At 39.1% G+C, this 23,721-nt stretch overlaps 1 protein-coding gene and 1 long non-coding RNA gene across 4 annotated transcripts in view; one reads left to right on the top strand and one right to left on the bottom strand.

The window, feature by feature from the left end:
- The window catches only part of LOC108003973 (uncharacterized), a 272,622-nt gene that overhangs the window by 77,800 nt on the left and 171,101 nt on the right, over positions 1-23,721 (top strand). For all 3 annotated transcript variants that reach the window (XM_062084092.1, XM_062084090.1, XM_062084093.1), the window contains exon 3: positions 8,591-8,644. In XM_062084092.1, the coding sequence (XP_061940076.1) occupies positions 8,591-8,644 (54 nt within the window). The remainder of the gene's footprint in view (positions 1-8,590; positions 8,645-23,721) is intronic.
- Positions 632-2,227, bottom strand: LOC133667202 (uncharacterized). Its single transcript, XR_009832465.1, has 2 exons — positions 2,070-2,227; positions 632-1,544 (listed from the first exon to the last, which is right to left on the bottom strand). It is a non-coding gene; the product is annotated as an uncharacterized LOC133667202 (long non-coding RNA).

Here is a 23,721-nt window from a genome sequence, read left to right as displayed (position 1 = left end):
TTCTTTTTCAAGATATAATGAAACATTTTAAATTCCACGTATGTTTTAATTTGTAACTTTTGTGCAAAAGATATCGAGATACCTTCTTCGAAATATTATTTAAAAAAACATAAAAAATTATCAAGATAAAATATACATTAAAAAATAAATCTATATGTTTCGTAGAGATTTAACAAGTTCTAAGTCCAATTTATTACTCCTCGTATATAACGATGCGAAGAAAATGTTAAAAACTTTAAAAAAATGACGAAATAGTAAATAATTGAAAGATGCGCTAGATGGCGCAATCATATTTTTGAATCTGTCGTGCCACGATGAAACGTCACCTTTAAAAACCGCGAAAATGTTCACGCGGCTGGCTTTCGATTCGATGGATAAATTACCGGTGAAATTGTCGTCTTGTGCTCGTCGATGGCGTCTGTTAAACGCATGGACAAATGTCGCTCGTAAATCGGCGTTAGTACCTAGTAACGTTACTCCAGATGCAGTGCTTTCTCTTCGAGCCGGAGTGTCGCGCATTACAGTCACCATGATGAATGTAATGACAATAAATTATTCCGGATATTGGTGGTAATGCCGCTTTATCGTGTGCACGATATGTAACGTCCATTAAGAAAGAAATCGACTTCGCTTCGATGAAATATCACATTTATTTTTTTCAACTTTTGCCCGGACAAATTGCTATTAGATATCGGTATAACGAAGTGCATAAAGAAAAATTCACCAGAGACGAGTAATTTTCACAGACCAAATATTAATTTCTATCATTCGAAACGTTATCGATCGAATATCTGTTTCTCTTTTTAATTTCTCTGATAAAAATATTTCCCCTTCCTTCTCAATTCTTAAAATAATGTCTTTACGATTATTTGTTTCTAATATAATTCATTCGATTATTCTTGAAATTGAAGAACGAAATATAAAATATCGAGTATCTTGTTTTTACCATTAGAATATTAAAATGAGAATTTATTACACAAATATATCTGGAAATATATACGAAAAGTTATATACGTATTAGAATAATCTGACCTGGCTTCAATATTTTATTTAAGCCAATTCTATTAAATTAGTCGATTCTATTAAAAATTTCATATCCAAAGCCCACATTTTATAATCCTCTCAAATTACAATCACGGATACGATCCCGACAACATAACCTCAAATAAATATCTCCATAAACATAGACGCCTCACCTACTAAAGGCAAAAGCTCAATACCCATAACAAAACGCTTTTTTCCCCGTCTTCAAGAAATTTTCATCGTCCATTCGGCCGCCAGTATCGCAAATCTGTCCAACTTTCGCAAAGTCAGCGTGTATCGAGAGACATCGGGCACGGAATGAATCGCGTTGATCGTTTGCACGCGTGTACGTGGATGCGTAGGTATCGTACATTGCGCGTGGCGCACGAACGACCTCTGTGCACGGTTCGTTAGCAAGGATCGTCCTCCTCGTCTGCCATGGCGATGTGACCCGACGTGGGCGCGGGCCACGCGTCGCTAATTACGAGCAATCAGCCGCGAACTCGATGCAAATCCGGTCTCTGGAAAGGGCAGTCGGAGAAAGTGATTAGGGGATTGGTTTATCCCGTGGAGACAGGTCTTTTCGAGAAAATTAAAATTGTGCGAAGTATTCGAATGAAAAAAAAATATATATTTTAAATATTCGTTGTACGATTTTTTTTATTATTAAAATATTAATCCATTATTAAAATAAATGGAATAATTATAGTAATTTCTGTCGGTGATTAAATTACGAAGAAGAAATATCATGAAATTTCATAAAAATATTTGTAGCGAGTTTTGCTTGAGAATTTTAATGAGTTTACAAAAGGAAAAACAATTTTGCGCGAAGAACGAATAAGTTTGAAGAAGTTTTATCACGTTTGATTCGTCATGATGTTGTCAAAAGGCAATTGAAAGTTATACTCCTTACGAATAAATACTTTCGATTTGTTTCTAATTTTTTCTCGAATGACATGATCTGTATATTATTTTTTTCATGCAAAAAAACATGGTTGTTTTATAAAAGAAACGTTATCAATTTAATAATCAAAACTTCAACACACCTGCCACACTCGATCAATTCTTCGACTTCGACTCTTTCTCGCCGATTGACGAAGAAAGTCCGCGTGCCCCGAACGAGAGGAAGTTCGAATCGCCTCACCTTTCGTAGGTTCTGGTTTTATCCTCGGCCCCTACCAACGCCGCCTCCTGAACCTCCACCACCTTCTCCGAGTTCCGCCCACAACGCGTGCCCCTTCGTTCCCTTTGCTCCATCCCCGCAAACTCCCACGCCACGTGCTCGTTTCGCTCGATCCTCTGCTCTTTCTGGTCCACCAGGAAGATCTACGTTTCTCCATCCATCAAGTGCGAGTAACGAGTCGCTTTTCATTCACGATCCATGAGGCCAAAACTCTTCGACTTGTCTCGAAGGAATTCAAGGATTCATTTGATGAACGATTATACGAGAGATATTCATAATCAAATTGGTCAAAATTGGCCAAAATTGGTGATTTTATGGCTAAATGATCATCTTTTCTTTTTTGATCTATAATATAAATTTATAAATGAATTTATCAAGAAAATTAATCGCATATCTTTAATATTACGATATAGATAATATTCTTGATATAATTAATTTATATACAATATATGGATCATAATACAAGAAAGAAATCTACAAATTTATAAATTTAAATAGTTTGTAATATATTATATAATATAAAATCTATAAAATATTCGTGGAAATTTTAGAAGATTCGAATAGTAAAGTTGATGTGCAAAAATTTCGGTCGAGGTTTATCCTTGATTCATAAGAAATTGAAGTTTGCGTTGGGTGAAGCGAGATAGCGATAGAGTTAATAGCGCCGCGTCACGGCGATGTAACGAAGATAAAGCAGTTGTCTCACTCTATCTCTCTTTTACCTGGCCTAAATTTCAACTGTTTATAACCTGACAAATAATCGAAATGCGTATCCATTTTTGTATTTATTTTGATAGCAAAATAACTTTACAAACATTTTAACTCTTTCTAGAATAAAAATTACTTGTCTATTGATGTTACAAGATTAAGAATATACTTATCTTTTTATGGAAATTTGGAAAGTCTTTTTATAATTATAATCGTAATTAATCGCTATTATCATTCTTAAAAATTAATTCAAGTGAATAAATGTGAATATTTTAATTTTGATGATCTTTATTATTAAATATGTAAAATATGCAATATAGTATAAAATATGTAAAATATGCAAAAAAATGAGAAATCAATGCAAAAAATTGAAAGATCTAGAAAAATTAATTCTAATTTTAATGAATTATCGGGACATATAAAAGAATTAGTGAATATTTAAAATATCTTTGTTTAACATCGCTGTCACGATATTATGCGCTAATGCTCGAGATTTAATATAAAATAATTTTTGATAGATAAATTGATTTGTAAAAATTTATTTAAAAACGATGTAAATTTTAGATATATATTTTAGATATATATTTTAGATATAAATTATATTACTGCAACGTGTTTTGTATTTTATTTTAAAATGTAGGTTCATCACCTATGATCCAGAACTCAATTTCCATTAATTTATAACTCATTTAAAATTAAAAATTTGCGGTTAAAATATTCACCTTTTTGTGCAAACTAGTACGTATTTACTAAAGAAAAAAAAATATCATTAAAATATATTAAAAAATGAAAGTAAATAATTTAACTAATAAATAAAAAAAATATTATAATAATATTATTTAATTTGTATAATGAAATTAATAATTTGAAATTTACATTTACGATAATAATTAAAAGAATACAAAGAATTTTATTAATTTTAAATAAAAATAATTAATTATATTAGTTTGATATTATATAAAAGAATATATTTACATAAAATTTTTAATGCATTAAGCAAACAAAAACTATTAATTAAAAATATATATAATATATACGTGATATTACATTGATTCATATTTTAATGCAACGTTCTACATAATATTGTAGAATTTATTTTTAGAACAAAATTAAAATTCTAAAAAAAAATTGATCATATTTCTTGTTAATTGAATGTGTATCGATTACCAATTATCATTATTTCTTCTCATATTTAATATATAATGAAAAAAATTTTCATCAAGTTTTTATATTTTATATAATATTTCATAACTTTCTTGCTGGTATCAAAGAATATTGCACATCTTTGATTTCTAAGAAAAATTGAACTTCTTATTCGAGATTCTATTTTGCATTAATTTATTGACAAGAAATAATATATTAAAATTTATACATTACAATTTTTTATAATTATACAAATAATATCTATTACGATATAACGATCAATTTTATATAATTTTATATAATCATATAAAAATTAGTTATTAAAATTAAATAATTAAAAAGCTATTTAATAAATTATTGAAATAAAACGATGTTTTATTATTCATAATTTATAATATATATTATAATATATATAATGGAAGTAAGAAATCTGAGTTGGAAAAATATATTTTATATTTTTTATATCAATTCATATAAATGATACATCAATATTACCACTTAAAACATTAACTTGATTAAAAAACTCTATTAATTCAAAATAAAACTTCTGAATTTGCATGTCTTTGATACTTTAGTCAAAAAAAAAAAAAGAAACTTTACAATTTAATACTAACAACCAGCGCAAGATCAAAGAGGTTAAAAACTTGAAGTAGCAAAAACCGCGACTGGTCATGGACATAAAACATCGACTTTTTTCTTTTTTTAATTCTAATTATCGCAATTACAACGCTCGAGGCATGCTTCAACGGACACGAATCGATTCAACCTGCAATTCTTCAGTTGCACATTCTAGAGAAACAATAAAGTTCGTGTACTTCTTCCCCTCTCCCTTTCTCCCTCTTCTCTCCTCCTCGAGCCAACTATTTTGCATGGCTTCTTTCTTTCTGAATTCCTTCGTTTTTCTTACTCTAGACTGTTACGTTACGCCTTGGTAACTGTACAGGCTTCTGAGTGTAAAGGATAAAGAATGATCTGCGGCAGCGGTGGCTCGATTTATTTCTTCATGGTCAAGCGGTATAGAGAAATATGCGAACAGTTTGTTTCACGCTTCGACCAAGTTCATCCTGTGGAATGTTGAGCGAACAGGACATTTTTTAACATGAGGAATACGTGGAAAGTTTGCACGCTTTCTACCTTCCAACATTTCAAATTTTCAAAAGGGGAAGTAAGACTTGACTCTACTTAAATATCGAAATATTCGAAAGATCCAATTTCTAGAAATAATAAGTCATATAACCGTTATCACAAAATTGCCACGTATCAAATCTTATCTTCTTCGTTCTCTAAATATCAAGAAAAGAAACCACAACAATCTCTCTATCTCCAAAACCACGATACGCTCCATCTAACCTCGATCCCATCACGAGTGACACGCCATCTACATAACCATAACCTCTTCCACAAAATTTTCTCGAGTATCTCCAATACTATATTCTATCGGTTGGCTGCGTTTCTCAAACACGTTCCGCGCGATTAACGCAGAAAAAAAACACTCTGACCACTGTTTGCCACGCAAACAAGGAAGAAAGGAAGGAAGGAAGGAGCAAAATTCCGAATCGAATCGAATCGCCTCGCCTCGAGATTCGATTCCTGAAAACGTTTAATCCGGGCAAGGAGGTGGCATTGTGCGAAAAAACAGTAGGCAGTTTTGCATGCGGGGAAGGAAGGACACGCCTCGTGGCGGGGCCGCAAAAGCGAGCTTATCGGCGAGATCGCGCGAAATAGCACGGTTACGACGTGTTTTATGATCCACGCGGGTAAGTGCGCGTTCCTTTCTAGCGGCAAAGTGGCAAAACCATCGTGATAGGAAGGAACGCGGCCGATCCTGAAAGCGTTTGAGTCCTTGGGTGCAGCAGCTGCGGCAGCAAAGAGCAAGGGGTGTTGCGGTTTTCTCTCCTCGAGGAGCTCTCTCTTCGAGGGGGCTTTTTGCTGGCCCAGGATGGGCGTGCCTTTATATCATGTGTATGCAGGAGATTGTTTCCTTCAGGAGAATGGTACTTTGTAACATTGGTGTGATATTGGTGTATTTGGTTCCTCGAAAGAGGAAATTTTTAATAATTTTTTGAAAAATTTTGCGGCCAGCGATTCAATAATCGGATCGAGCAATTTGAATTCATGGAGCTGGAATAAAATTGGAACCGCATAAATATTGAAGAGTTTTTAAATTCTGTTAAAAATGTTCAGCTTCGATTGGGCTTTTCGCTTCATTCGCAACAAGAATACGGAAGAAACAATAAGAAAATCCCCAACTTGTTTCCTAAAACGAAATTTACGCTTTTCGAAACGATCGACAAGTCGATATCAAAATAATCTTAATCTTCAAGGATCAAGAAAGAAAAAACAACACTCTCCCCCATCATCATTATTTCATTATTATCATAAATCATCGTAACCGCCAATCAAATTCGTCTTCGAACATGGAGAAACTCTGAGATGCACGAAATAAAAATGGTACATCTTGAGTAGTGCTCCATCGAGGAATCATCGTTATTAATAAATTTTTAACACTCTCTCCGTGGCGACCAAATTTGTCGCGGCAAAACGAGAAACTTGTTTAACGAGACCAGCGTCCTTAATCCCGGCGAGGCCTTAATCGCGAATTTATGACTTAATGTATCGGCGTGCCAGCCACTCAGCTTCGAAACTCGTCGTTGAAACACCGGGGAAACGAGTAATCGCGCAATATCAATGGTGGCCGGCACGAAGCAACCCCATGCTGCGCGTCCAGCGAGGCGACCGGCTTCCAATCCACGCTCGAGCGCGTGGACCAGCGGAAAAAGTGCGCACACCGTTCGAGGAGGCTCAGGAGGGAAAGCTCGCCGGTAGCTGGTGTCCCGCTGCGAGGTTTTCTCATTTCGAGCGTTTCGACGTTACTCGAGAGCGTATACCGACCGTGGAATAAATACATACATATATATATATATATATTTGTGAAAGAGTAGAGACAGGAGAAAAGGAGGGGGAGAGGGGAGGGAGGAGTCCAATTAAATCGATCCGCAGAACGAGAAGCGCTTCTGTTAACCGCATTGATTTAATTAGCTTCGGCACTGCGCGAAGCTTGTAAATTATCCGGGGAAATGATTGTTCGTTCGCGTTGTCGCTCTTGGAAGATGATGATCGATCGTGTAGATTGTTCGTGTAGATTGCGATAATTTTGATATATAGTATATATAATCTTTGGATCATTTTACTTTCAACTTCTTCAAATTCAAATTCTTCAAATGCAGATTAACTCTGGTAAATTAACTATCATTATTCTGTTTAACGAAATGGAGCGGATATTGGACATATCTGGAAATCATTAGAAATCGATTTCTATCGATTTATCTATATGTGCCTTCGATCGAAGAGAGCGCTTCGCGATCGCGCGACCGAGGAAGCTGTATTAGTTAACCCTGTCGGATAGATTGGTAGTTACTTTCTGGCTGGTCGTGCATGCTAAGTAGCCACTTCGTGGGTGGTGCCCCTAACCACCACCTCTGCAGTCGCAGCCTGCAGAGGAGCACGTGGTATTCGCCGATCGATCGATCGATTGATACGCGTTCCATCCCCGAGTGATTGGAATTGCTACCCCCTCTAACGCGCTTCGGATTGTCGAACCGACAGACCGGCTGAACGCTTCATCGATTTCTATCTTTCGTGCAAGTGCACGCTAAGGTTAAAGGTTTTCTTCAATCTTTTTTTTTTTTTTTACCAATGTTTCTCTTCTCTCCAAGATCCCCTATGTTCTAAATGTATATTTGTAATTACAAAATGCGAACAAATGGTTGTTTCGATTATCATTCGTTGTTCTATTGTACACATAACAAAGATGTGTTAGAAAGGGATCGAGGATTATGTATTTAGTATCAAAGAGTATCGATTATCCTCGTATACGTAACGTGTACAACGATGTATACTGATCAATAAGATTAGAGCACAATTAAACCTTTTTCTAATTCTTTCGCAAAAAATCTTGTATATAATGGCGACCAATTATCATTAAGATAATTTCTATTATCCAATTAACCCGTTAGAATTACCCTGATTAACCTCTGTTCCACGAGCTTTCTCTTTTCGAACACGATCATACATACACGTACCGCTCGTACCTATATAAATTCACAATTTTTTTTATTTCATAACATCAGCAACAATGAACCTCTCAATATTGCAGCATTCTTTTCCAATGTAAACGATTAAAAATTATGGTTATGTTGAACGATTCTGTGCAACAATAACCAATAACCAATCATTGGTTATCACGATAGTTGTACATTGTTGAACAATGAAACGTAGATCCCATGGATCTCGATCTCCGCGATCGATTTGATTAAAATCTTCCCATTGAGCTCATGCGAGTCCTTGAAGAACCGACATCTAGGGCGGTCTCTTTAATGACAGTCAGGGGAAAGGGTTACGCTGTGGGTGGTGCCTTGCATCTGCATTTGTTCGATTCTCTCGTTTATCCGTCGTGATGCCCGTGTTTGAAATCCTATCGATTCCTCGATCTGACCGGTTCGCTACATTTTTTTTTCTTTTTTTTTGTTCCAGGTTCGGAGAAGAATGGATTTCCTGATGCTGGTGCTTCCTTCGCGTGCCAACTCGGTGAGTTAAATAACTTCTTTTATTACATCTGTTTTATGCTTGCATGCGATTTTATGTTTTATGCTTGAATGCATTTTAATCATATTTCTTTCCATGTTTATCTCGATATCAATTGCATCAATTTGTATAAAATAAAATTGGATAATAAAAGTGTCATCGGTTCGTCTCGACACTTAAATAACGTATTATCCAAATATATTAGATTATACTGCGAATTAATTTGAAAAGTTTGAAAAGAGGCCGAAACAAAAGTATCTATTGGGGCTTATTTATCGAGTTATAAGTTATTAGAGCCATCTTTTTATCTAACTCTACTAACTTCCATCTCACTTCGTCCAAAGAATCTTTGAAGATTCGCGCGCAATGTTTACTTTTCGAGCAAAAATTACTCCACCCAGAAAAATTCAATTCTCTTCTCTTTCCATCCCAAATCCATCCCAATTCCAAAAGATTCGTTAAAAGAAACGAGCGCACGAGATCCGAGAGAGAGAGTTGGACAAAGAGAGAAAAAGAGAAAAAAAGATCCAAGATCCATCATTCTAAGGCGAGGCGAGAGGAGCTGCTCGCGTGCAGAAGGGACATATCGTCTTCCTCGTGAGATAACAAAGCATTCCAACCCTCTCTCGGCGCAGGTCCTTGGTGTATAGGAAAAGTTGCTCGCGTGGTTCGTGTCGTGCCTCGTCCAATTTACATAAACACGTACTCATTGATTGCAGGGCCAGATTGTCGGCCGTTATTACTTCTACGACCGGTTAACTTCTCCGCGACGTGGGACCACGAATAATCGTTAGACCCTAATCGTTTCGTTACGCATCGAAATCGTTGCGCATACCACGTGGTCCAATAACGTGTCTTCGAGATCGCTCGAAGATTATCACCGGCCGCTAACATCGTCACGTTTCTATTTTATATTTAAAGGTTAACGGAAACCGTTAGGGTTAAGAGTCACTCGTTAACTTGAGAGGGGTGTCTCTCTGTCACCGTGGAAAGAAACGTATTTCAAGATCGCACGCATTCTTTTCCTTCTTTCTGCGAGAAAATCCAAGAAATCGCCCGAAGATGGAGAACGACGAACAAATCGTACAAACAAAAAAAAAAAAAAAGAGAAAAGAAACAAAAATCTTCTCGTCTCGATGAACCGACCCAATATATATAGAGCTGACAATCCCTGCCGGTTGTAACTCCTCTTGATCGGCGATTAAATTGCATCCTCTTGCCTCGAAGAGGCAACGAAGATCGTGGCTCCTCGAGGCGGATGCAAAGCAGAATAATTGTAGTCATTACTTTGTTAAACAGGATTTTGCCACCGTTACCCTCCTCCTCCTCCTCCTTCCCTCCCCTACTCCTCGCTATTTCCTCGCCTTCGTTCTCGTCTTCACCCCGTTCACGTACTGACGTATATACGCGCGACGCTATAAAATTTTTATTGCACCCTTGGCGGCGTTATTGGCGAGTTCGCGCGCGTCCCTCCTCCTCCCCCCCGCCTCGACGCTGGGGACGTCGTTAACGACGCGAAATTGCGCCGGTGTAGCGTTTGTTTGTCGTGGACGGCGACCATTCGCCACCGATCCAACGCCCGTTTAACCAGAACGAATTGCAACGACCGTTCGGGATAATGACAGGTATGCTACGTATTCTCGCCCTCCTCAATATATATATATATATATACTCCTCCTCGTTTTCGTTCATCTCACCTTTTTCGATATTTTCTATTTTTTATTTTCTTTTTCTTTTTCTTATTCAGAGAAAGGAGGAGAGCTGTCTGCGAGGAGTACGCGAGAAGTATATTCGCGATTTATTGGAGAAATGTCGAATTTACGGGGAGAATAGAAAGGATTTTCTCTGTGATGGATTTTTTTCTCCTTCCTTTTCCGATATTTCTTATCTTTTCTTGAATTTTATTGGTTTCTTGTGAGCACGCGTTCTATGGACTTATCGGACAGAATGTTCAATTTATGGGAAGAATTTATAGGATAGAAAGGGATTTTCTGTGGATATTATTATTATTATTATATACAGATACGCTCTTTCCTTTCTTTCTTTCTTTTTTTTCTTTTTATTTGCGTGCGCACGAAGATGCTTTTCTCGGAATAGATTTATTTCGAAGGATCTCGACAGAGTGTCGAATTTATGGAGAGTCTACGGACTTTTCCGCGATGGATACACTCTTTTCCTTTTCCTAGATTGAAATTTTTAATATCCTTTCCTTCCTCGAGGGCGCAGTTGGATTTATCGGCGAGGCATTACGTCCGATTCGATTTATGGAAACACACCACGAATCTTTTCCTTGCCTTTCTTTTACCTTTCTATCTATATATATATATACTTTTTATCCTCACGTAGATGTTTTTCTCGGGGAGAGATGGGAGGAGGGGTGGAGCATAGTTGCCCCACGGATTTATCGGCTGTTACACACGGTTAACCGATTTATGGAAAGATATAAGGGAACGTCCTGTGTCGCTTTGCCTGTATCGAGCAAAGTTATCGATAGCCGCGTCGATAGCTGTAACTTTTTGGCGTCACGGAACATCGATTGCCGGTGGAGACGGTGTAATTTATGAAAGTGGCGGTTCGGTGAGCAGGAGGAGGCGATTTATTGGAAGTCGTTCCGTCGAACGGTGGCGGTGTTCGCGGTTCAATGATCGAATAGGCGTGGAAGGTAATGGCGATACAGAGGATGCGAATAAAAGTGGTATACCGGTTAAAGTTGTGTTTGCGCAGCTTGCGGTGTATGATGGGAGGTGGATGGATGCGGGGATTGTGGCTTCAGGGATTGGAAAACGATAAGGGAAAATACGATAAGCATCTCTTTTTTTTTTCTTTTATTTTTAGTCATTGAAACAAATGCTTCAATGATGGAATGAAATTTTTCATGATTTTTATTCGTACAATAATTGAAGTTGTTAACGACTATCGCCTTTCGATTCCTTTCCTCTCTTACGTTTTTTATGTTAAATAAAGGTAATGACGATAAGAAATAAAATAATTACCATAAATGCATTAGGAATTTAATATATGTCAGATGAAGCGACACATCGCGCCGCGCCGCGGCGACGAAACGAAACGATTCTATCTTCGTCGCTCCTTTTTTCTCTCTCTCTCTTTCTCTTTCTCGCTTCAACCGACTTCAATATGATCGCAAATTAAATACGCCTCGATTTTTGTGTGTCAACTTCTGTCATTTATTTTAATCACTATTCCATATATCTCAACATCTTATTAACAATTTGAATCGATTAATATAATAATAAATATAAAAATTGAACATGAATCAATCTATGATTCATCGCAACACAAATCGTGTATTTTAAAAAACCGTGTAAAAGAAAGATGTGAAAGATCGATCGTCCATAATTGACGAAATTCGTGGATTCCGCAAGTTCGCAAAGTTAACGTGGCCGCGTTCCACCGATACATCGAGGACGTACGCAGAGTTCGTCGTAACCGTACCAGACGTAATAGGATAGCACGGTCGTCGAATGAGAGCCGCAGAGGCCGATCAATTATGCTGGTCGATTCCAGGCCACGAAATGTCAAGGCTCCACCTCGATGGAATTCTAAGCCTCATCCTCGCCGTCCAGTCTCGAACCTGATACGTGCTGCGTGCTCGTGACACGAGCGCCATTGATAATGATGCGTTAGCCCGATCTTGCACGGGGAATATCGATTCGATCAGCCTCTTTTATTAACGAGCTACCATCGTTATAGCGTTACCATCCTGATGCAAGTGTGCATATATATAGATGTATTCGAGGAAACAGTTTCGAAGAGTTAGCCTCGAGCTTAGATCGATCAAAAAAGAGGAATTTCAAACACTCTCGTCTCTTCAAACGATTCCAAACACAAACGAACCGCTTCGACGTTTCATACGCTTGAATATCGTTGATAGACGTCCAATTTTCCGAGCTGAAATTTCGAATACACCACTTTCGATTCACTTAACTCCCCCCCTCGTACTTAATCTCCATAAACGACACGACGATAATTCCATCAGAATTTTTAATTTTATCGAGCTGCGACCAAGCAATCCACCAAAATTAACGAGACCCTCGGACGTCTCTTCGAAACGACTATCGGAATAAGAGAACGCTTGTGACGCTTCTCGAAGAAACGAGAGCCACGAGAGATGTTCGCGATCCAACGACTTCCCCCGATCGAACTTCCGTCGATCAAGGATCCCATCAAAATTTTAATTTCTTAAATCGTCGCCTCCCAAATCGGCCGATGTTGATGGACACCGAGGCCTGGAATCCGTGGCCGAAAGTGGATGGAGGGGAAGGAGGGAGAGCGTTGGAGGAAGCCGTTGGATCCCGGCGTCACGTCCGGCCGCGATGCCCGCTACACGGGCGGAAAGGCGAGGCCAGATGTAAGTACTCGCACGTACGCACACGCGTGTGCCAAAGTATAATAAACATAATCGCGGTAGCACGATGAGAGCAGGCCTTGGCCGTCTCCCCTCGGTCGTGGCCGGCACGCCCACCGCTACTACCATCGTGCCCGTGCAAAGAGAAAATAGTGGCGTGGCAATCAACGGTTTTACACCTGAGCATCTACACGTAGGTCGGAGGCGGCCGAGTAAGCGAGCCAGAGGTTAAAGAAAGGATGGAGAAAGAGGTCGGATAACTTCTCCTCTTCTTCCTCTTCTTCTTCTTCTTCTTCTTCTTGCTCCTCCTCTTCTTCTTCTGTTGCTGCTTCTGATCCCGAGCGAACCAGCAACTTGCCTCGCTTCTTCGACTTGTGCATCTCGGCACGATAGGGACCCGTGCACGCCGACCTACCCTGAAGGATTATCGACGGTGAATCTTTCGATACGCTCCCGTTCTCTGGACGGCTCCCGTTCCTGGATCGATCCTGGATCCTACGGTGTTGCTCCACCTAACGGCTCGCCAACGGCTTATCCGCTGCACCCTCAGAGATCCGATGATCGATTTCGCGGACGATGACGCTCACGATGATGCTCTCACACGCTTCGCAATCCTCGAATCGGTTTTTTTTCTTTTAAGGGAAATTTGGGAAGAGGAAGAAGGTTGAAGAAATTTGGCAACGGTAAAGTTAAGTAGAGAAAATGTAGGTTTTTTTTTTCCTTGTCATATTCTGATAGAAATGATACTTCTATTTGTAATTTAAACATATTGTAGTTAAACGTTGATTAAAAAAAAAAAGAAAATATTAGGAGCGTTATTGAATTACTTTCTTATATAGTTAGAGTAGCGTTACTTCAAATTTTTTGTTTCACAATGTATCAAAAAAAGAAACGATATTCGATACGGTTAAGAAGCTTAGAAGGCAGGATGTTGCAAGACGAAAAATCGAGGACTCGTGCGGCGAAGTACGATAGATCTCGAGGCGAAGTACGACAAAGAGGGTATCCTTCGAGATGTATCAAGATGTATCGATGATTATCGTTCAGGCGGAAGCGATCTTTCTTTTCGCGGTCGCATCGGCCGGGTTGACAAGCTCGCGATCGAATTTCTACGGCATTCCAAGGGGCAGTTTCTACGGCGTAGAACGATCTCAAGGTTGATATTAGAACGTGGAATATTCAGAGCCAACTTCACGAACGATATAACTTATATTAACAATCATTATATTCGGTACATTTTTAATTATAATATCGCAACCCTCTCCCTTTTCATTTTATTAAATTTTCAATTTTCGTAATTCGAAAAAAAGAGGAAAAAGAGGATTAATTTCAAAAACCTAACAACACTTACGATCATATATATATATATACACACACATTTGTCGCACAATTGAAACAGAATTGAAATAATTACCGAAAATTTATTATAATTATTCCGCGATTCTTCCTCTTTTTCCACTCGATACGTTTCTCGAACGTGCCTTTTCGACGGGGAGATGCAGATCCGGCGAGAAAGTTGTTCGGGTCGCGGTTATTTGATCAGAGACTCGTACGAACGAGTCGTTAGCTCGTACGTGCCAAGATCGAGATTCGCCGGTGTGGACACCAACACCGGTGCACGTGCTCCCGTATCATCGACATACGTGACTCCATCGCTGCGGCCGAAGTATATATTCCCTTCGATATATAGGGTGGGGTAATAACCATTGCCACTTGAAATAACTCGTTCGAATACAGTCCGAGTGAATCGAGCTGAACGATATTCGGCCCGCGGTGCTCGCTGATACCGATTTGCATGAATGGGAATTTTTTCCTGATGTCGATTTACTAGACTAGAAAGTAATTGGCGCGCAAACGCGTGAAACAATTGTCCAAAGATTTTATTATTTTTCCGATCATATATGATCTGTCGAGATTGTGCTCGCTCGTTTCAAATTGTTTCAAAGCGAGTGCTATTGGAAAATAAGTAGTAACACGTTTCGATTTTAGATTAGCGGATTGTGATAGAGCAATAGTCGCAAACTCAACGCAAACAATTTATAAATAAGGCAACGAATCAATGAATACGAATATTTAAAAAAAAGTCGCTCGATTCACTCCGTGTTGAGAACCGCTGCATTAGATACTTAACGAGCCCCGATCTAACTCCTTCGAAAAAAATTCTTAGAAAATAAACCTGCGTAAAAATAATATATATTAGATATAGGAACAAAAATTAAAAATCCAAGTCCAAATTCGAACTTACTCCGAACCTAACCTAATGATCCCTCGTAGGTCGAAGCCATCACCCCTAGCAATCGTCCTGGCCCAATAATAATCGCTCACGACAACGATGGAACGAGCATTATATATTTCCAAGTAGCGCAGGCCATTTCCTCGTTCTACGTATGTCAAGTGTACCTCTCCCTCTCTTTCTCTCTCTCTCTCTGGATGATATACGCGCGTTTGGCAGAAGCGTGTATATCGTGTATACGCGAGGCGGGTTAGCTGTTACGAGGAGGATCGGGAGCATAAGTCTATACTTATGGGGGGGCTTAGGTGGTAGATATGGAGCGGTCGATAATGATCCAATATACTGGTACATCCTCGCGAAGTAATTACAATGATGAGCGAACCGCTACCATCGGGTTGGCACTCGGCTCCCTCGGAGGCTAGGCGTTGGATCCGAGGCCCTTCCTCGCCGCCCACCTCCTTTCCTCTTCCTGTTTTTCTTGTTCCTTCCCCTCGCTCTCCTTTCCACCTCTCACTCTCTCTCTCTCTTTCTCTCTCTTCTTCCCTCTCTTCACTTCACTTTATCTCGTTTCGTTCGCCTCCGCTCCTCCTTCTGGCGAGCGGCCGCGGTGCTCTCCGGTGTTGCGCACCGCAACAAGAGCAAACATCACCACGGGGTCGTCACGGGGCCACGGAGTCACGGTGGATGGATCTCTCGGAGCCGTTTCTCCGATCCCCTGGAATTATCACGGGGCCACCATGGGGGTTCACCCGGCCGGAAGTGCGTCATCAGCGGGATACGTGCTCCACGCTAACGATCATCGCAGCGCAGGTCTCTCCTCCTTTGTTCGTTCTTATCGCTTTTGTCTCTCTCCCTCCCTCTATGATTCGATCAATATTGTCAATGTTTTGATCCTCGCGTTTCGTAGGCGCGTATCCGTTTTCGAATCTTGATCCAGAAGGAGTAACTGCGAAGTTCACTCCGGTTTAAAATCTGTTCGACGATTAATAATTTTAATTTTAACGATTTTAATAGAAAAGGAAGGGTAAAGGAAGAAAGGACACGTCATTAGAATAGTATGGTCTAAATTAATAGTACACTCTTATGAAATCTTGTCAAATTGCAAAATTTAAATATACACGGAGCCGCGTATAGGCGATTGATCAATTGGCGGGAATTCTTCTGTCGAAGAATTCGGTCGAGCAAGACGAGGCATTCGCTCCGGCGAAGGTTCATTCATCGATTTTTTGTCCCGAAGAACCTGCTGCGAGCTAGATCACTCCAACTCGCCAGGAGCTGAATAGAGGCGATGCGAGGTGTCTGATTAACGTTGCGTTTTTTCGCTCCTCTCTCTCTCTCTCTCTCTCTTCTTTCATTTTTTTTTCTTTTATTAGAGAGATCATACAGAGCATGCAGAGGCTCGTCGTCACGAGCCGACGACCTCGCCCTCTTCGCTTCCTTTCCGGTCGACTCGATTATGAGCGAATATGGCTATCAAAGTGAACTGCCTCGGCTCTCGTTGCATCGACAGACAACCCGGTCTCGACGCTATCTCTGGCCGCATTCTTTTGCATAATCGATCGGTGATCGGATCGGTAGGCGGCTAGCAGCGGCGGCAATTATCTTCTTGTCGTGAGGTGAGCGAAAAATTTCTTTGGAGAGTGGGGAGATTGTCTTGACGACTCGCGCGAATTCGCTTATATTATCGGCATCAGCTTTGGAGAAGAGGATTTCGAGGTTTAAGTCAAAAAGTTAAATATTGAAGATATTACTATAATTGTGATATTAAATTCTGTTTCGTTTCGAATTAAAAAGAAGTGAAACGAATGAATTAAATTTAATTCCCTCATAATCTCATAATTAATCTCAACTTTTTAATTTTTATCGAAACGAGAAGGCTCGAAACTTCTCGATCGATCGAAAATTTTATATGTTTCTCTTTGTTTCTCGTCTCGCCCGCTAAGGAAAGGAAACAATGAAAATATTCGTGATATTCAGACGAGCGCCATCGAAGGGACGCGAAGTGACGCGTTGCGACGCCACTGTGACCGGTGCATCCTCGCCGAGAGGAGCACGCATAACGTAGAGATGTAGCGCTCCGGAGCTCCGGATCGCCGAGGGCGCGCTTCTCTCCGCAAGAAGTGGAGGTGAAGGGGGCACGCCAGCGACGAGGGGCCTGAAGAGCGCTAGGGGAAGAGGTCGACCGGGATAAACATCTGAGCCCCGCCCGGCACCCGAGGCTGCGGCCTTTTGTTGCTCCTCTTCATCCTTCCTCTTCTCCTACTTCTTCCTTGCTCCCTCTCCTCTTTCGCTTCTGCTAGAAACTTTCTTGTTTCTCCTTCTTCTTTTTCTCCTTCTTCTTCTTCTTCTTCTTCTTCTTGTCCTTCTTCTTCTTCTTGTCCTTCTTCTTCTTCTTGTCCTTCTTCTTCTTCTTGTCCTTCTTCTTCTTCTTCTTCTTCTTCTTCTTCTTCTTCATCTTCTTCTTCTTCTTCTTCTTCATCTTCTTCTTCTTCTTCGTCTTCTTCTTCTTCTTCATCACCCTTTTCTGTGGTTGCTTCTTGTTGTTCTTCCACCGCTGCTGCCATTATCGATCACCGATGAGCCTCGGTCGGTACATCGATATGTAACATTTCACACGTCCTCCACGTTTTATGGCGTTCCGCCTTTATCTGGTTTCCTTAATTGTATTTCGTTTCTGCTTGATTCGCAGCCTCGATTAACCTCGTGATTCAGCGGAGCCGACCTTTTGCCACGGGTTGATGAGAGCTCGAGAGATTACGAAAGAGACAACTTTCGCTTAGACGTGTTATCTTCGTTCGTTTTCGATTTTACTTTGTTGATAATTAGGGATTAGTTGAGATAAGTTAATTTTTGATTAGGAGAAACAGGAATGATATTTTGTATCAGAATCGTGAAAGTCTGTTTCACGATTGTAGATGGCGCGCTTGAGTTGTGCACATCCATATTTTTAGGTACAGAGAATATATGATGAAAGACAAAAAAAAAATGAGTACCTAAAAAGAGAAGAATCAGAAAGAAGAAATTACTCGTGTTATTTACTGTTACTCATTTTAATTCTCCTCGCTCGTTTCCTCCTCGTTTCTTTCCAACGTTCCATCTTTTATTTTCTCGAATCTTACTGTTGCACGAAAGAAAACAACCGTGATCGAACCCTCTTAAATCCTGAACGCTACACGATCTACTCGCAACATCTCGAGCCGCCGAACAAATCCATCCCGTCCGACTAAATTAGAAATCCATCAGAGAACGCTTTTCACCCGAGCCTTTCATCATTTCATCCTTTCATCCTTATCCAGCAGAACGAGGCTAACGTTTATTCGAACCGTAATTCAAGTCGATCGCCGCGGGATTCGGACCGATAACGAGCCTTTCCGATTAAAGTTTATTGGCCGGCCTCTGTATCAGATAAGAGCTTCCGTGTTGTTCCATGTCCAGTGATGACGCAGTCGAAAGCGTCTCCCCTCATGATTTCTCGCGTCCTAGACCTCGAAACAGAGACTACCTTGAGAAACTGGTGTCTCGTTTCTCATCCTCTGCACCATTCTCTCGAGATACGAAGAAAAATTTAAACTTTCGATTATATTTTTTTCTTTTGAAAAATAGGTCGTTGAAGATTAAATAAATGATGAAAATCTTTGAATACTTATTTTTTTTCAAAGAGTAACATCATGATTCTTTCGAGATACGAAGAAAAATTTAGACTTTTAATATTCTTTTCTTTTGGAGGTTAGGTATAAAGAACGTTGAGGTATAATGAATAAAGTAAATGTTTCGATAATTATTCCTGTACTACTCAAAAATTTTCTCTGAAGGGAAGATATTTTGATATCAACGAGGAGTAACATCATGATTTTTTTCAGGATACGAAGAAAAATTTAAACTTTCGATGTTTTCCTTCTTTTGGAGGTTAGATTGAAGTGAATAAAGAAAATGTTTCGATAATTATTCTTTTTTACTGGTCAAAAACTCTCACTTGAAGAGAAGACATTTTGATATTAACAAGATCAAGAGGTAAAATGACGGTAATATTGAAGATCACCCCCAAAATTTGATGCTTCCTGTAACTTACATTTTACTGACGATCGGAAGAAGAATCTACTGTCACAGATTTCGAAACGGTGCTTCGAAACGATCATCCGAGTTATAAATGCATCTTGAACTCCGAACTTTCCCATCGTCTCTCAGCGAGAATAAGGGAAAGAAAGGCAGAAAGGAGCGCGGAGTGAAAGAGTGAGCCGGGGGAAGCACGGTGCACAAAGTGCAATTTCACCATTTTTGCCTCGTAAAATCCGGCCAATGAACGGCGTAAAAATGAATAACTGGAGGATCGTTCAACCCGCGGAACGAACTCTGCAACCCGCTTACAGTGCGCACGATACAAGCGCCCTCTACCCTCGAGTCTACCATTCTTCTCCTTCTTCATCCTTTCAAACCTCTCCCTTCGACTCTCGCGAAACGATTTTTATCTTCCGGGTAGAATAGATTATCTTTATTTACGAGCGAATCAGTGGCGTGGGCAAATTGTTTGGGAACTGGTGGGCCGCTTATTTAGAAGCCGTAAACTATTCAATACGAACGTGGAACCGCCGATGCGTACACGCGAGTAAACGAAAATTTGAGAGAGTAATGCCGATAAGGCTTATGAGATCGTTGTCTCCCGAATGAAGATCATAGGAGTTTCATAAGTCACATTCTTATCGAATCGAAATGGCTAGAAGTTAGATTTGTCGTTTTAATTTTGAGATATTAAGAGAAAAAAAAAACAAAGACAAAAAAAGAAATTTATTGGAATGAACACGTTTCTTCAACTTGCGTGGTTTTCGAGTATTGAACTAATTTTTTTTATCTTCCAACAATCGAAGCTTCTCATTATTTATCCTAAAAATCGTATCTACATATTTTATGTCCACTTCTTTCTATCAAATATCGTTGACGTATGCGAACGAATGTTTAAATTTCGTATTTTATTATCCAATTATTTGCTTAATGAAGAATCTATCTACGTACAGTTATTCCTCCTACTCGACTCGATATCTCATTTCTGAAATCTTTAAATTCCGCAACATCATCGTTTAGAAGCGAAACATCGCGATTACATCGCGCCACACTAACTCGTATGCTACTCGATTTACCCATCTTGGATCCGTTTTACGACTGTATCTAATATTTTATTGCTTAGTAGTCCCGCCGTTGATCGTGGTTGATTGCCATTAAAACGATAGATAAGTATCGTTGTGGAACCGTGTCCCTTTTCAACCGGGCTCGCGCCCATTCGAGGATTCGAGAGATCACCCCACGTGTAATAATGTTTGACATTCCTTGGTGTTTGATCCTCTCAATTATTTGCCGGCTCCCAGCGATTCGTACGTGCTTAACGTCCCAATGACGAATTTACGATGTTTTCTCCTTTTGCGCGATTCCTTCTCATTAAAATCTCGTTCGGCTGTAATTTTCACGAAATTATATTAAATTGGAGGCTCGTGTAAATTTATATTTTTTTACGATACGTTTGCCACTTTTATTAAGTATAATGGTATTAGGAGATATAATTTTATTAATATAATAATTTATTCGATTCTATTTTACGATAGAATCATTAATCTTTTATATATGTACGTATGTATATTTATCCAAATATATTTTGAATTAAAATATAATATATAATAATTCTAAGAGTTCAATCAGAATTATGTCTTTCTGTGCGAATAATAATTTAATAAACATTTAACACTCGATGAAAATCTTTAAGATAAATCTTTAAGAATCGTTGAATGATGAATGGAAAACGAACAGATAGAATAAATGGTGAGAGAAATTAGTTGAAATTGATATATAGGATTAATAAAAAGATGGTAGAGGTGGATGAAAGTTAAACGAGAAATTCCTTCTAATCAAGACGTAAAAAATGCGAATAATCGAACAATTTATACATACTGAAACTGACAGAATTTTCATTTGTCAGACATAAAACTGTCAACGTCCGAACGTGCAACTACATAAATTACTCAGAAAGATTCTAGTAACACGTTGAAAACGCGTTAAACGATTCACGGTTAATTAAGAGTCTCTCGTTTATTGACCAAAGCGTTAACACGTTTCCAGGGAGAATAATAAATTGGTCGATGATCTCTTTCATCCTCGAAGACGCCTTCCGCGAGTCAGGTGGCGCCACTTCTCTAAATTATTATACCTCGTAAAGCATCGATTTTATGTAATCACGTTCGATCGATGACAACTGGCACGCAGTTACCTGATAATTGGAGAAGAAAATAAATAATTAACCGACAGGTTGCAGATGGAAGCGTGAATAACCTTAGATAATTGGGATTGTGTCACACACCGTTTTAAAGAGGAGGGAGGGCAGCAAAGATTGATTTGTTATCAATAAGAGGCGTTAAAGAACGTTTAGGTAAAGAAAGAGCAGAATATGTTGTAAATAATGAAGGATCATATTTATTGACAATTAAGCGATGAATGAAGAATAATAGTTTTGTATCTCTGTTAAGCTTCGAATTCAAGTTTGATTCAGATTAGAAATTGTATTATTATTATTTATTTATTTAAATTTCACTTATCGAAATTATTTAATGACACACATTCGCATTTATTACACAATTCCAATCGTACGAGTTATATCTTCTTCTTCTAGAATTCTACGTTTATAATATCCAAAGATTACCCGCACAATTGATTCCTTAAAAAAAAAAGAAAAATCGAAAACACGGTACATGTTCTGTCGAAAGCAAAGCAAAGAAGAAGAAAAAAGAAAGAGAGGAGAAAAATAATTTACACGAGGCATACATCACAATCCTATAACGGCTATAACGAAACCCACCAGCGTAAAATCAAACTCGAGATCCTTAATAAAACGGAAATAATTTAATCCAATCCCTGACGCGTCGAATGACACGCGTGGGCTAGCATTTTCATAGCGGCGGAACACGATCCATGAAAACCCACACGCGAACGTAGGAACAAGTTTCCATTCCATCCTCGTATCCTTCGTATTCATACGTATCTCGCGAACTCTTGAAAACCGCGGCTCCAAACCGAATCGGCTCGATGTACCAGCTCGTTCGATTTCGATTACGCGTCGATCGTTCTAAGAAGCCATACGTCGACCAATATAATTAACGAGCCCCCCAACAAGCAAGGAATGATTGCGTAAACGTAGCGTATAAAGCAAACAATTTTTAGACGGGGAAACGGTTGAAAGATCGCTGGTTAATTGGTTCGTGAATTACGTACACATTTTTTTCGTCACCTTTTTCTTTCTTTCTTTCTTTCTTCTCTCTTTTTTTCCCTTTTTCCTTTTCCTTACCTTTTCCGCGTACCTCGTTCGATCACGCTTCCTTGACCTTTCAAGTGCGCGTTTTATCTCTCTGACCTTTACCTCCGATGATTCATCAGCATCCGACAGCGTTACCTCGACAGTTATAATCATCGTGCGTGTTCATAATTCCATTTATCCGTTTCGCGACAGTAATCACGATAGTAATCACGACTTGTTTGGTTTGATTTAGTTTTCTCGAAGAGTAAGGGAGGTTTCTTGTTGCGAGGGAATGCGCTGATTGCGACAACTCCGGTCTATGTTGAGAATGATTGGATAATTTTAGAGGTTAATTAACGAATAAATGTATTTTCGAGTAAATTTCAATAATTTTTAATTTTTAATCATTTTATAATAATTTCGAGAAATTATTAATAAGTATAAATATCGAAAAAAACTTAGATCTGACCTGATTTGATTATAAGATATATTGCGATATATTATATCTTAAAGAAATATTAATAAGTGTAATATAGTCACATAATATGAGAAATAAAACTTGAAGAAAAACTTAATCCAATAACTTGTTTATAGACTTCCGTTTATTTATTTACTTTCTTCGAAAAAAATCGTAACATAAAATTCACAATCGAAAACACACTTTCTAAAAAAAAAATTTATACTCCAACTAATTACTCGATTCTCTATTCTCTCGCTTCACTTGCAGCTCCTGGAAGCTCGAACTTCCCCCTCCCTTCCCTCCCTCCCTTCTTCCCCCGCGAATTAACGAGCATCGCGGTTTTTAAATTATTCGAAACGAGCCAATAATAAAACGGGTCGAGTCGTTTATGTTTAATACGCGAGGTGGTCATCGAAACAAGGTATTTAATTAACTAAAATCCGCGAGCATTATTCGACCTCTCCTCTCCTCTCCGCGTGGTGAACGGCCGGGCGGAACATTCGTGTAAATTACATCGAAATTAACCGTACGTTACGAAAGCAGCCTCGTTTCTCTCTCCCGTGGGTACTGCACAGTGGGTTACTACACAGGCAAAAAACTCGCGTGGTTCTGCGAGGTTTGGTTTAAAGGCCATGAAACTTTTTCACCGGAACTTTACGCGATCCCAGGATGGAGAAACGCGGCGGAGTCTTCTTCCCTCGCCGAGTGCCCCCTTCCACGTGCTCGGATTTTTATACGTAAATGAATTTTG

This window comes from Apis cerana, linkage group LG13, assembly GCF_029169275.1.
Source record: "Apis cerana isolate GH-2021 linkage group LG13, AcerK_1.0, whole genome shotgun sequence".
In the NCBI taxonomy this organism is placed as follows: Eukaryota; Metazoa; Arthropoda; class Insecta; order Hymenoptera; family Apidae; genus Apis; species Apis cerana.
This window is presented reverse-complemented; position numbering and strand designations above follow the sequence as displayed.